Genomic DNA, 14,214 nt, shown 5'->3' with positions numbered 1-14,214 from the left:
GGAACAGAAGTTGTTTACCCTTTAGCTCAACGCTCCCCGAGGAGGAGGACAAGGGGATCCTTTAAATTCAACCCCCGAGGTTGTTTTTTTTTTTTTACGTAACACAGTGGAGGCAAAAGCGAGGGGGACACAGCGGAGAGAGGGCAGTTGAAAATAATTGGCGAGCAGGAACGGTTGAAAGGACCGAAGAGACCAGGGACTAGACTGAAGAGTTACACCCGAGAGCAGATAGAACTTTTACGTAGAGGTAGGTAAGAAAAGCTGTAAATTACTAAAGTGGGAAACTTTTTTATTTTATTTTATTTAGTTTTAATTATCAACATATACAAAATGAAAATTGAAAAAATAATTTTTTGTTTTCTTTAAAGATTTATTCTGAGTCATGTTCAGTTTGATCATTTTTCTTTTGGCTTAGTGTCGGGCATACTTTCTGTTCCCCTGTGCCTCTCCCCTGTCCACAGGACGTGCAGTCACTTTACTATGCATAGTTACAAGATTATTAATATCTCTACTCTCACATCACAGATGGGAGGGAAGTGGCTGGTAAATTCGGGTATTTTCCACCAGGATACTTGTAATATTGAGTGGCGGCATCACCAACAACAACAACATCAGAGAAGCCTTGCTGTCTCAGTTTACCACAGCAGTTAGGCTCTTGCTCTTGGCTGGTTTTAGGGAACTGGCTCGCCGTCTTGGATGCATCTGAGGTGTTACGCAGTTTAATCTCCAGGAGGTCGTTTTTAATGTTGAGCCCCACTTAAGAAGCACTGAGCTCAAGTAGGATTTTAAGTGGTTCTTTAAAGGTCAGATGCAGAAGCGATAATGATTTTTTTTAACCTTCTTACTAATAGACTCTGTCACAGTTTTGCGATTTTTGTACACTTATGTTTTTTAAATGAGCAAATCTTATTGTAATGATTATCAGTATAAACATGATAGGTGGGTGTAGGATATAGGGTGGATATAGCAAAATGCATAACAGGTGACATCATGTGTGCACATGGGCACTCTGATTCATGAGTGAAATGTTTTTTCTTTGACATGCTGGGTCAGGCTGGAGGTCAAACTGACCAAGAATTGAAACAGATGGCTGTGGCACTGTCGTGTAATAGTTTTGTCTACACGTGCTGCGTTGGTAGTTCTAACATGCCTGTAATTATTGGTGAAGAATTCCAAAAGCAGCTGTAAATATCTAAGTATTCAAGCCAAACCCAGATGAAAAAGCCTTGACTGAAAAAGTAGAAATGGGTTGATCAGCCTTTTGATTTCAGTGTCAGAAACTCCATAACAAAACCAGATTTTGGGCTACTTTATATAGAAATACATTGAAACACATTGAAATTAATCAACAACACTTGTTGTCTGTCTTCTATTTCTTTGACTTTTTAGTGTTTCCAGGCCATTAATCCTTCTGCCCCTTGCTTGCAACCCTTTGGTGACCTCTGACTGAAAAGTGAAACAGGAGAAAGGGGGAAAGTCATTTGAAAGAGTGTCTGGCTATTAAGCAGCCTGTCATGGCAGCTTTAGATCTGGAGCGAGGGCTTGAGCACAGTGGTTGTGGCTGGGGGCAAGAGAGACCAGAGCTGATGGACAACTTCGACTCGGAGATGCAGGAGTGGGAGGACCAGCTGCAGGACATCCAGAGGAAAATTGAAGAGGTGAGACGTTACATAAACAATACAGGACTTTTAAATGTACAGACTGTATATAAAATATGGCAGAGGCCACTGTGATGTCACCCGTTAGCTTGTGGACATGCATTTTGAAGCCTCAGCTTTAATATTGTGATCATCACTGTATTGTTGTGGAGCCAAACTGACCTTTGGCGTCACTAACCATGCTTGCTAGCATTACCAAGGTGCATTAATGAATAATGAAAGGCTAATTTGGACATTTCATGTAACTGATGGGTTGTACTGGGATCGTGTGCAGTTTTCTTGAAGGTGCATATCAGCTTTTGATAAAACATATTTATTTTTGCTCTACAGTTGTGCAGTTTAACATGGGTCTATGGCAGGGGTGTCAAACTCCAGGCCTCGAGGGCCAGTGTCCTGCAGGTTTTAGATCTCACCCAGGGTCAACACACCTGAATCAAATGATTAGTTCTTTAACAGGCTTCTGGAGAACTTCAAGACATGTTGAGGAGGTAATTTATCCATTTAAATCAGCTGTCTTGGATCAAGGACACATCTAAAACCTGCAGGACACCAGCCCTCGAGGCCTGGAGTTCGATACCTGTAGTCTATGGGGATTAACTTTTGGTCGCAGCCTCAAGTGGTCATTTGAGGAACTGCACCAATCTCAGGTTAAACTTAGCCAAAACTGATCCGTAATCACACATTGCATCAGCACAAACAGTCAATGTATCTACGCAGTATTAACTGAATAGATACGTGCAGATTTCTACAGACTCTGGGTCAGTGGGTGTAAATTGTACTTACTAATACTACAACCTACCGGTGTTGAAGTGCAAAAGTGAAATTCAGTAGATTTTTTTTTTTTTAAATAAATTTTTAAGATAAATGATGGTCCCAATGTTTAATTTAAAGTGGAGTTATTTTTGTTTTTGTTGTTGTTTTTTCTTCCCAGTAAGATGTATCAGTTATCTCTCAACATGACCACGTGTGGTACATGTTGTGTTTTCAGTGAGGAGCTTTTGTGGCCCCTAGAGTGTGTGTTAATTGGAGTAACATGTTTGTTTGTGCTCCATAATAAACTGTTGGCAGCACACAAACTCACACAACCTCTTGGCCTTGTTGGAGCAGTGATGCAGACAAATGTTAACAAGCTGATTAAACTGTGATGTGCTGACAGATATGCTGGACACACACTGTCTGAAAATGGATACCAAAGTATTGCACATTACAAAGATGCAAATTGAAACAGGTGCATGTGTGTAATGGAATTGCGAGCTTGTCAGAAATCTAAGTTAGATTTTAAAGTAGTTTTGTAATCATTAATATCGCTGCTTTCCAGCTGTACAATGAAGTTCAGGCCCGCAGAGGAGCAAACGATATCGCCGCTGACAACCAGAAAAATGGCACCCCGTTGGAGTGTGGCCTGGGTCACCATGGCAATGGCCTTTTTGTGCCTGACCATCACAGAGAGAGCCACACTACAGCTATAACTGTGCCACATCACTATAGTAACGGCTGCAGCTCCAGTGGGTACAGCTACCCTGTGACTCATCAGAACGGCTACGGGTTCTGCCACGCCAACAGCGTCTCAGAGATTGGCGACCTGCTGCAGGATTATTTGGGGGCAGGGAAACAAATGGGCCGGAAGAACAATGGAGCTCGCCACGTGGTAAGTAGAGGAAAGAAATTCTCTTATTTCCCTTCCATGTGCCTCATGTCGTTGGCATTTGCACGCCCGAAGGAACCCGATCAGTAAAAGTATAAGTAGGGCTTTGGTCAGGAGCATATTGATTACAGTTCCCTGCAAGTCTGCTTACACAGACAAGCTGCCAGATAGGAGCTAGTTTCACATTCTGTCCCTGTACCTGACAGCAGTGGAGAAGAAAGCCAACTTGCCAAGTGCAACAGGAAAGTACAGTAGATAAGAATAGATTGAGCTATGCTATATCGAGTGGTTGGGTTCAGTTTTGGTAAAGATGTACCAAGGGTACCTTGCCAATGATCTTCCAGCAAATATAACAGCAGCATGTTGATACAGGGTTATTTTTATGTCACTTCTGATCTCTTTCAGCGCTTCAGTGACACAATCAAAGTGAGCCAAGACATCGCAGCATGCCAGGGTGAGATTGAAAGAGGATCTGGAGATAAAAGGTAAGAGGCTGTATGTGTTTTTCATCAACTCTTTATAATCTGAGATGATTTTTGAGCCTTGTTTTGAGTTATTTTCTCTGTGCCGAACCAGGCTCGGTAAAGAACAGTTTTTCGGCAGTTTCGAGGAGACTGAAAACAGAAAGAACAGAGTGTCCCACATGAGAAACTCCCCCTGCAGAGAGAGTTCCCCCAACAAAGAAAACTCAGCCAAGCCCCCTCTTGGACAAAGGGATGCTCCTTCTGCGCAAGCACGCTCGCAACTCCAAGGGACTGCAGAATCTCCCGCTCTGGACAGGAAGTCCTTCAGTGCAGGTGTCATGGGTGACAGGAAATGCAGCAGCCCCTCTGTTCTCAGGAAGTTTGGAGCCATGCTGCAGGAGAACGAAGGTAAAATGCTGACAGAATCTGGAGTGGTTACCCATCGGGGACCAGCTCCAGAAGCAAAGTGCACCACTCCCAGCTGTCAGCGCAGAACCCTGGGAGCCGCTGCAGTCGCCGGCAGGTTGCCCACCCGCGTACCTACCCAGAAGTGCCAAACGGATTCTGACATGCTGACAGCAGAGATAGAGCCCAGCCAAGATCGGGGGTTAGCATTAGACCCTGGAAGGCAGAACTACAAGGATCAAAGAGGAGGGTACAGCAGTTCCAAAGGATCCCAGTCTGGTCCCCAGCAGTCTCAGAGGAGATCACAGGTGGCAGGGAGCCCAAAGATTAGACCCAGAGCTCACAGTGGGGCAGACAGAGATGGAGGACTGGCTCGAGAGAAATCAAGAAAGGCTACAGTGGAGCAAGCGGAGCCCAAAATGGAGCACAGGGGTTCAAGTGCTCCCTCTGTAATCCATAGGGGAATGTTATCAGGACAGGAGTCGACTCGTTATGGCCAGTTGAGGGATGAAGGACTCATTGAACTGCTGGACATGCTGGAGATCCAACACGAGTACAGCTCCAATCCCAGAACAGGATACAAACCCTACAGACAGGAGCCACAACAGGTAGGTAAATTTCTGCTTCTTTTTTTTACTATAAATTCGATAAACCTGTAAAAAAAACTGTAGTACACCCTAACACGCGTACCACTGTGTTTGTAACCAGACAAACCAAGCTGAGTTGTCACCAGCCACGCCTAAGAAGAGCTTCTCTCGCCCTGCACGGCCGGCCAACCAGCGACCTCCTTCCAGATGGGCCAGCCGCACCCCTCCTGCCAGAATCACCGCCCCCTCAGGCCCAATCTACCGCCCACCAAGCCCACTCACTCGCCCCCCTAGCCCCATGACCAGAACCCCAAGCCCTGCCATGAAGCACCGGCTTCTTATTTCTTACTCTCTTCCTACTGAGACCGTCATTATGTAATAGTTCCATTCGAACTGAGCTTGTTCCCTTCCTCTTTTTTTGTAAATAATTTCTATCAAACAAGAGCGCTTCATTTTTGTTGTGAGATAAAACACATCCACTACATTCTCCAGTGCTGCTGTGGCTTTTAAATCCTTCTGTGCCTAAACTTTGCCAACACATCACCATATCGGCTTTGTTGTAATCCTGCATCGTATCTATAAACTTCTTTATTTTCTTTTTTTTTGTATTGAATTTCAGGTGTTTTCTGTGTAATGTGACGAAGCATGCAGCCCTGTTTTGAGGGTGCATGCCCGCGTGTTTGATCCTTACGGCTGCTGTATTATCGACCGTTCTCCCAGCGGCCGCTCCTCTAACAACAACAGTGTGTTGTACTGTATCATATTGTCAAAATATATTTAAGATGTTGAAATAACAGCTGTGACAAATGACTATAATATGCCTTTAATGTATTTTTTTCTTGGTAATAAATATGACAGTGCTTTGACATAAAGACTCGTCTCTCTCTGCGTTGAAGGATTGCATTGTCTCACTCCATTAATATTGGCTTATATTGCAGGACGTTGCCCGCTGATGCCCGCTGATATCCAATCACAGCATGCCAGTGAGATGGCAGCTCGTCCAGAGCTAGGCGGCTTTGCAAATGAGCTAATTGCCCGCCATCTTCAATGTGACATAAGCTAGTTGAAACAAGCTATGTGATTGCATTTTACAGCTTCCAGATTGGCATATGACACAGTTTTGATTTGTTGGGTTTAATCATGTTCTTAAAAAAAAAACGTGAAATGATGCTGTTAAGCACATAAACACCGTGCAGCGTCCGATCAAGGGCAGTTACGTTACCTGCCATTGTCGGGATATTCAGCGTGCGGCACGGCCAGAGATGACGTCGCATGCTTTGTGTTTCTCACCTCATCATTCTCTCATCAACAACCTCTGGGGCACCTGACACCTGCTTTGGGGCAGAGGAAGGAAACACATTGACACACTCACAAGTTTACACACTGGCGCTGAAAGAACATTTGCATTACATAAAAAAAAGCATTCATATCACACAGTTTCTGCACCAACCAATATCATTTTTAGACGTATGCACATATGTCCGTGCCCTGCTACGCCTTTTGCCCCATTTTACAGGGTATTTGAAGTGTGAAATGTCATTTAAAAAGCTGCATGGGTGCGTGGAAGACTCTTGGGCCTGTGTTTCATTTCATGCCTGTCACCCAACCTCTCAGTGCTATGTGGCACCTCAGACAGAAATAGCAAGCGTGACGTGTGTTTTGGTGCCAGAAATCTTATCCTGCTGTCTTTAGGAGTATAAATAAAAAGTAGGAAGGGAGTTTTGGCTCCTCACTCTGTCTCCTTAGCTCTTTATCTTTTATCTTATTTATCTCCTTTTCTGCCTCCTCAGGTAGAAATGCCTATAGATTCAACTCGTCATCTGGGACATAATTTTGCCCCTCACTCATTTTCTTTTTTTAAAGTAATTTTATTTTGTGGTTTTTGGGTTCATTTGTGTGTGTCTGTGTGTGTTTTGCTTTTTTAGGCACATTAGAATAGTTCCCCTTATCATTCCTCTGTCTGGTTTCAAAATGACATCTCTCTTCCTGTATCCCTGTTACAGCATTACTCATTGGTCTTCCCGCCTCTGCTTCCAGGTTCTTTGTGTGAGTAAATGACAGCCCGTCTTACAGGTTGGCACCTCCACATGTTGCATGACAGCTGGCCATCTCCGCTACCCTCATCAGGCCCGCTACTAACTCGACCTCCCACCTGCATAGGCGAGCTTTTAAACAGGAAATCCGCAGTAGAAAGCGTGAAAAAGCAGTGTTCTTTGCCATGTACGTCTTCTCCTTCTTCACCCTCCTAGTCCAGCCTGCTCCCCCTTTATCCCTGCCTCCCTGAATGAAAGACACTGCTATCAGACCGGCACAGCATGGCAGAGCCTGGCACAACATGCTCTCCACTGGAAAGGCTATTCATGTGAGCAGAAGCAGACACATGCCCATGGGGAGAAAGGAAGAGAACACAGGAGCAGACAGCTGAAGTGTCGCCTTGGCTTACTTGACGTCAGCAACCAAGTTAACACACCCAAGGGGGTTACGCCCACTAAAAGATACTTTTAGTTTTACATCATCACACCTTGGACAGCCTCTACTTTACGCAACTACTTTACGAGTTATGCAACTTTTATTATATGCTATAAAAATGCCAAACACATTCATTCATGACACATGTACAGTGCTGAACTGCCCTTTTTCAATGGTTTGATATTGTGTATATGCGTGTGTGTTGAGATCCTGGGAGCAGCCCAGACAAGGCAGCACTTGTACCCCCTTAGAGAATCGAACCTGTGGCAGTGATTGCCAACATTTACATCTATCCTCACCTCTGTTAAGAGAAAACACGTGTATCAGTCTTTCAGATATTTATCCAGACTTGGACTGAGCGTAATCTTGGACTAAAAAGAAAAGGTAAAAGAAAAAAAGTTTTACAGACCAATTTACAACTGGTCTAAATCAATGTCTGGAAAACTAGTTAATATTAGCTTTATTCAAAAATAAATCCTGCTTGCTAGAAGCATCACTCTTAGGCATCGTTTTTACAGCATATCACAGTCAGCCACGGTCATGTCATGATGCTCTTTACTGCAAGGTGAAGACCATACAATAGAGAGAAAACACCAACAATCAGATGACCCCATATGAGTAAATGCTTGGTGACAGTGGGAACAAAAAACTCCCTTTTAACAGGAAGAAACCTCCCGTAGCACCAGACATCTGCCACTACCAGTTGATGGCGAAGGTGTAATTAATAAAATTACAGATGTCTTCCTGATGGAACTGAGGCATCAATATTTTTAAAACACCTTTGTTTATCTTGCAGTCTCCAATCAGAAAGTGGTTAAAATGATCTATGATATGCATAATTTGCACACACAACTATTTTTGCTGTACATGTGATGACTTTTAATGCCAGAGCTCATCTAAAACAGGGATTATCTAGAAGAAAAGGTCTTCCATCCCTCTGTGTGAGGACTGATGATGTTCTATGTGCACATGTGCCAGTTTTAGTTCTTATTTCCAGTAATTTTTCAGCATCCACAACAAGAAGACCAAGAAACTGGGTCACATAAAAGGAATGTGGTTGTTTTTAATGTTACCTTTCCACAGAACGCATGCCAGGATTTCCGCTGTGGAAAAATGCCTATTACAAGTGTTAAATATATCTCACTGAGTCCCTGGTTGATGGCATAATGTTTTCTTAGATGTCTTAAGAATGTGAGAATCTCACATTCCTTCCTGTCACTTCTTAGCCTGTCCTGTCCTCTGTCCTCTGCTCTCCACCCCTGTCCCGCCTCTCTAAAGCTGGGCTTGGGGAGTCTTCAATGAAATCCCCAGCACGTGTCAGTTGCTCCTGCTACAGACTCAAAATAGTTGACAGTCATTAATTTTGAGTTCATCTCACAAAATTGTGAACAGGAGAGCAGCCGGGCCAAAATAAGCGTAAAGGAGGACAGATCAGCTGAAACTGAGCCGTTTTACAGCCGTTTTCACACGCTCTCTCATTGCATTATATAGCTGGATTTCTCGTGTTAAAATTTAAGAGACAAGAAATGTTTGCATGTCTCAAACAACAGGCATGTCTCTGTCCTCTCATTGGCATCCACCTGCCACTGCACACGTGAGCGCGCAGCTGCAGAAACAAGCAGGGTTCGACTGACACCTGTTTTGTTCAGTCTTTTCAGACCTTTTGCTAAATGCTCTTTCAGAGATCTATGCGAACCTGAAATTTCCTGTCACACATATGTAAATGAAGTTATCTTCTTGTCTCTCAAAGATATTGGGTGATAAGAATTCACACATTTTCAGCAGCTGCTGAGCCTGCTCCTCTCGAATCCCTGTATCGATAACACGCAAAAAATGGATTTCAAAGCTGCTGTACATCTCCCAGGAGTGTTGACAGCCTAAATTATGAATTTGAGGGTCAACTCTGTTAGGCCAGAGGTGTAATTTCAAATTCCACTGCTCCACGCTTCCATTTTGTGCTCCTTTTAACCATATGGCACAAAATGTCCCGTTAGACTGGAGGTGGTGTCACAGTTTGTTCTGCTCTATCTTCGTCCACCTGTCCAAACTGTCAGTGTGCCTGCATCTGTCCATTGAACCAGCCGTCTCAAATGCCAGATGATGAGTGCAGCAGTACAAGAGGTTGGACCATTAAGGACAGCCAGGGGGGAGCCTAAAGTGTTCTTGAAAATTCCAGAACCCTTCATTAAAATAGAATGGGGCCCAAATATCTCCCCTTTGAAAGACGACCCACGAGGGTCGTCTTTCAAAACAAGAGCGGGGCGCTCTCGTGGGATTAGCTGGTGTTGCTTGGCAGAGGTGACTATAGTGGTCCATTTATTGTGTGACGAATGACCAATTTTAATTTGGTGGTCAGTGGGAGCGGCAACATGGCTGCAGGACTGGCCTGTGGCCCATTCATGTGCTCATGTTCGCGTCAGATGAAGGTTCCTGGACATACACATCACCAAAGAATGTCGTCTGTTTTGCAGGTACATGCACCTGGCTGCTGCTGTTGACTGCAGTAATGCATTGGTACAATGTTGTCATGGACTTTTTCCCCTGAAGAAAGATTCTCAACCAAGATTTTATGCTACATGGCTCCGTCCATTGGCCCCTGATTTTGGTAAAATCGTTCTGTACCATTAGTGGAAAACGACACCAAAGCATGTTTCCAACCCTTGCTTGACTGTGGGGATGGTGTTCTTTGGGTCATACTCAGCATTTCTAAAACCAAAGAGCCCAATTTTGATTTCATCTGACCACAGCACTTTCTTTCAAGCTCTTTCTGAATCATTTATTTGTTCACCTAAAAGCAGAGTGACCTTGCAGCCACTGGAAGATTCAGTCTATTGCAGTCTAGTGTATTATTAATGGCATTCTTGGTCACTGTGATCCCGAATGTCATTAGATCATTAACAAGCTACAGGGGAGTTTTAGAGTGTTCTACCACCTTTCTCGTGATCATTCTCACCCCAGAAGGAACAATCTTTTATGTAACTTTGTTAATGTGGATTTTTGGTTGATATTGTGTTTCTCTCCATTGAAATGAAACTTTCATTTTTCATTTAATTTATTTAGAAGAGGGCAAACTTACAAATTCATTGGATGACCACATAATTATTTCCCCCACTGTATAAACTAGAGAGCAGCTAGATCTCTAAAGAACATTTCTTCCTGTGCAAAAGCTAATATCAGTACCTTAAACTGTCAGCTCAGTACTAACCTGTCTAGTTCTCCCTTTAGCCTTCATTTGGTAGCATGTAGACACCAAGCGGAAAATACAGTGTGCAATCACATTAAACTGTTTTGAGAAATGGAGAAGACTCATAATATAAACTTTACGATCTTCATAGTAATAATGTGATACGTCACTGTTATAAATGGTTCAGTAGCACTGGGCTTAGTGAGGCATGTTACTTGATAGGCTAATGGTGTTAGGTCGATGAGCGTTACAGTAGAAGTGAAGTCATTCTTGGCTCCTGCATGAGTGAGGTACCTTGTCTGTGAATCTCTGCATTATGGTTAGAAATACTGATGACCTACTGTGCATATATGCATAGACACATCATGCACAGCTGCAAGACAGAGGCCACATGCTAATGGTTCTTGTAACAGTCTAAACAGTGTACTAACATCTTTTATTCTCTTACAAAATAAACATTTTAATATTCAATAGAATTTGTATAAGAAAACCTGAGCTTGTATTTAATGGACTCAACCAATCCACCATGTTCAACAAAATAAGGTTAGAAACAATCCCCACAATAACAATGCTCCACTTTGGGCCTCAGGGTGGCGAGAGTTGTATGACGAGACTATTTGTGGATGTATTGGAGACAGGGTATGTATTTTATGTAGTGTGAAAAGTTAGGCTACAGAAGGCATTTGACCAGTATATGAGGTTCACATGAGATCGTTAGAGGGCAGCTACGTGTCTGAAAACATATAGCAGGCTTGTCTCCCGTCTGTCTGCCTGCACTCAGCAATAGCCATATCATATAGTGCATGCCCAGACCAGAAGTAGCCATGACCTCTCATCATGGATGCAATGAGACTCAGTCAGGTTTTAAAAAAGATGAATTCAGAAAGACATCTTTGTTTCTATGTCAACATCATGTCTGCTCTTCTTCATTTGTCCTTCATGCTATTTTCACGCTAATGTCACATCTCATCTTCCGCCCCAGCAGATGTTCCTCAATATATGTTCAATCTAAACACAGTCTCTGTTTCTGTGCAAAAGCAAAAGAGCACAATGTAAGATATACGTTATTATTCATGTGCATCACATTAGTTGTTCAGAGATTATATTTATGATGTTTTGACTGTTGCACAAAAATATATCAGTCAGAAAAGAATACACTGCTACAGTGGTGAGGTAATGCGAATTTTTTTAAGTACTTGACAGAGTTTAGCCTTCATGTGTAAATGAATGGAACACACACAAGACTAGTATCAGCTGTGTTCAGGTATAGGTCTCCAAAAAATTTAAAGCTACTGGAATCAATATTTTCATAGAAACAATAGATCAAATTGCATGTAATGTAAATGCAACTGGTTGTGGTGACAAGCACCCATAGATATACTCCTGAGCTTGCGGAGCCTCTCGGTTCCAAGCAGGCGTTGTGTTTCAGTTATGTGGAAAACTGATTTACTGTATTGGTTTGGTTGTCGGCTACAGCTGGAAGGTATTTTTAGAGAACAAGAAAATCATAAAACTCACCATAAACTACCTTCTCAGCAACACGTGATACTTTGGTGAATATTATTTTTTGCAATACACATAAAAGGGAAAAGAAAAGGAAATATACTGACCTCAGAAGGTGGTAAGGCCCAGTCTACCCATCAATCTGTCAGTGTTACGCAGTATTTAAAGCTTTAATTTTGCGGGGGTACATCTCTTGGCACCACAGGATTCAGGCACACTTTCTTGATATGCACTCAACTGTAGTGTTGTAGTGAGGCTCACTGCTATATTGATAACTGCACTGTTGCACTCAGGTCATTTCTTTCAGAAACTCTTTAGCTGGATCCCTGCGCATTTTGCTGAACTGCACCTCCACAGCTTGAAGATGCTTGGTGATGCAACTCCTGGCAAAGATTTGCAGTCACCACACTTGGAGGATGTTCAGTCAAGATAGCGATATTAAAAATGAGTACTTTAGCTGGATATACTGGGCAAAGAATGATGAAAAGATTCATGGATGCAGTGAAGGAGGACACGCAGAAGGTCGGTGTGACAGAATAGGAAGCTAGGAATGGCGTGACATGGAGGTAGATGATCTGTGAACAACTATTATATATAATTATTTTTAATTAATGGAATATTTCTGTCCAGATCCAAAGTTAAACCATTATCAACAAAAACAGAAAAACATCAAAGCCTGACACCCCTGATTAATGTATGGACTTTACTAATAAAAGCAATTTTCTCAATCAAACTGAGTCCAACTTTCTCAAAGAGCAGTTGATGGATAAACTTGGAGCCAGAATGGATGTTTTTTTTTTTTTTTTATCAGATTAAACTCTTCAGCCAATACGAATTTATGATTAACTTCTGAACATTCACAGGCCATGCTTCATTTTCATTGTTTTCTGGTTTTCATTTGATCACATTTCTTACAGTTCTGTCAAAACGCTGATGTTTCATGAAGTCAGAATGTCCAGCATTTGAATACAAAAATGTTTTTGTCATATTGACTTTGTGTATTTCATAAAGTCAAACAGCTAAATGAGCATCCTCTAAGTGTGGTGATTCCATATTTTCCTTGTATTTCTTTAGTGCTAACCATTGCCAGAAACAGAATGGAGCCTGCCAACACATATGAATAGCAAGTCATTTGTATTCCAATCAGGGTATCCTCTATCTGGCTTATTTGCCATAAAGGCCTGTATGATGGTGGGTATCTATGAGCAGGTTTTCCTGTCTCTGCAGAGGACTCCTGAAGCCCTTTTAGAGTGACAGCTAGTTCTTGCTCAACTCCTGAAACATAACACACCTTACATAGTCACTTATCATGGTCAGAAGTTTTTTTTGTTTAACTGTTAACATGACTAAAAACTACAAACTGAGTGTTAAGTTTTTACCCATTTACAACTTGATAAAGTATACAAAATTGTGTTTGAATGCTTTCCAAAACGGCTGAAAGAATGAAGATGTGCTTTTTTTCAAAAAAAAAAAAAAAAAAAAATGCATTCACTTATTTTCCAGGCTGCAGATGAAAATGATTTTACCCAGGAACAGAAACACGACATCTGGCCACCATCGCCACTGACTAAAAAGTGCACACATCTCTGAGAAAGCTCTGAAAAGACACAGACAAAGTCTGGCCCACAGAGCCATGTTTCTAATTCAAGTCACAGTCCAACTGCACGCATCAAGCCTGCGGTTTTCTTCACTTGGCAAATGCTGCAGCTCAGCGGCTTTGGTGGGGTTTCAGAGCATCATATAAATAAATCCAAAGGGCAGAAGGGTCCGGAGCCCAGTGTTTAAGTCACAGCCTTTAGTGATGCATACAGACTAATGCATCAAAGCAAATGTGAGCAAGACTTTGATGGAGATACAGTGGGAGTGCAGTGGTGTTAACCGTTAGTCTGTTTGTACCTTTTAAAGGCTGTGAATAAGTTGATGTTTTGGATTGGATCAGCTCAATTTTACTGAAAAATGTGCAGGGAACCCAGAATTTATACAAATAAATTTACATGTTGCTCATGGATTATAGAAAAGGCAGTAATGATTTTAAACACACAAATGAATATTTCTGTCCACTTAAGATTCTTAATCATTTAAGAACAAATAAATGTTAAATAAAAACTCAAGTATTTACTTTTGACGCAAACTGCAGCTGAATTCAGGAACTTTCCAGTACAATGTATGCTTGAGTTAGTAATTCCAATGTTAAAAATGTTATTATTCACAATAGGCACAAAAATACTCTTAGTTGCATCACGGGCAAGGTTTCAACCACCCAGTCTGTATGGGTGGGTATGGGTATGGAGCTGCTTAA

General features: G+C 42.2%; 1 protein-coding gene across 1 annotated transcript; it reads left to right on the top strand.

Annotated features, from left to right (window-relative positions):
• The first annotated feature begins 1,514 nt into the window (after window positions 1-1,514).
• On the top strand, window positions 1,515-5,631 carry LOC102792991 (uncharacterized). The gene is made up of 5 exons (XM_087852385.1): window positions 1,515-1,658; window positions 2,977-3,306; window positions 3,709-3,788; window positions 3,880-4,780; window positions 4,881-5,631. The coding sequence occupies exons 1-5, from the start codon at window positions 1,515-1,517 to the stop codon at window positions 5,136-5,138; spliced, it is 1,713 nt and encodes a 570-aa protein (XP_087708511.1). The 3' UTR covers window positions 5,139-5,631.
• The last annotated feature ends 8,583 nt before the right edge of the window (window positions 5,632-14,214 follow it).

Source organism: Neolamprologus brichardi, chromosome 15, assembly GCF_056152115.1.
Source record: "Neolamprologus brichardi isolate AB-2024 chromosome 15, ASM5615211v1, whole genome shotgun sequence".
In the NCBI taxonomy this organism is placed as follows: domain Eukaryota; kingdom Metazoa; phylum Chordata; class Actinopteri; order Cichliformes; family Cichlidae; genus Neolamprologus; species Neolamprologus brichardi.
Note: the sequence above shows the minus strand (reverse complement) of the source record. Positions and strands in the feature narration are given on the sequence as shown.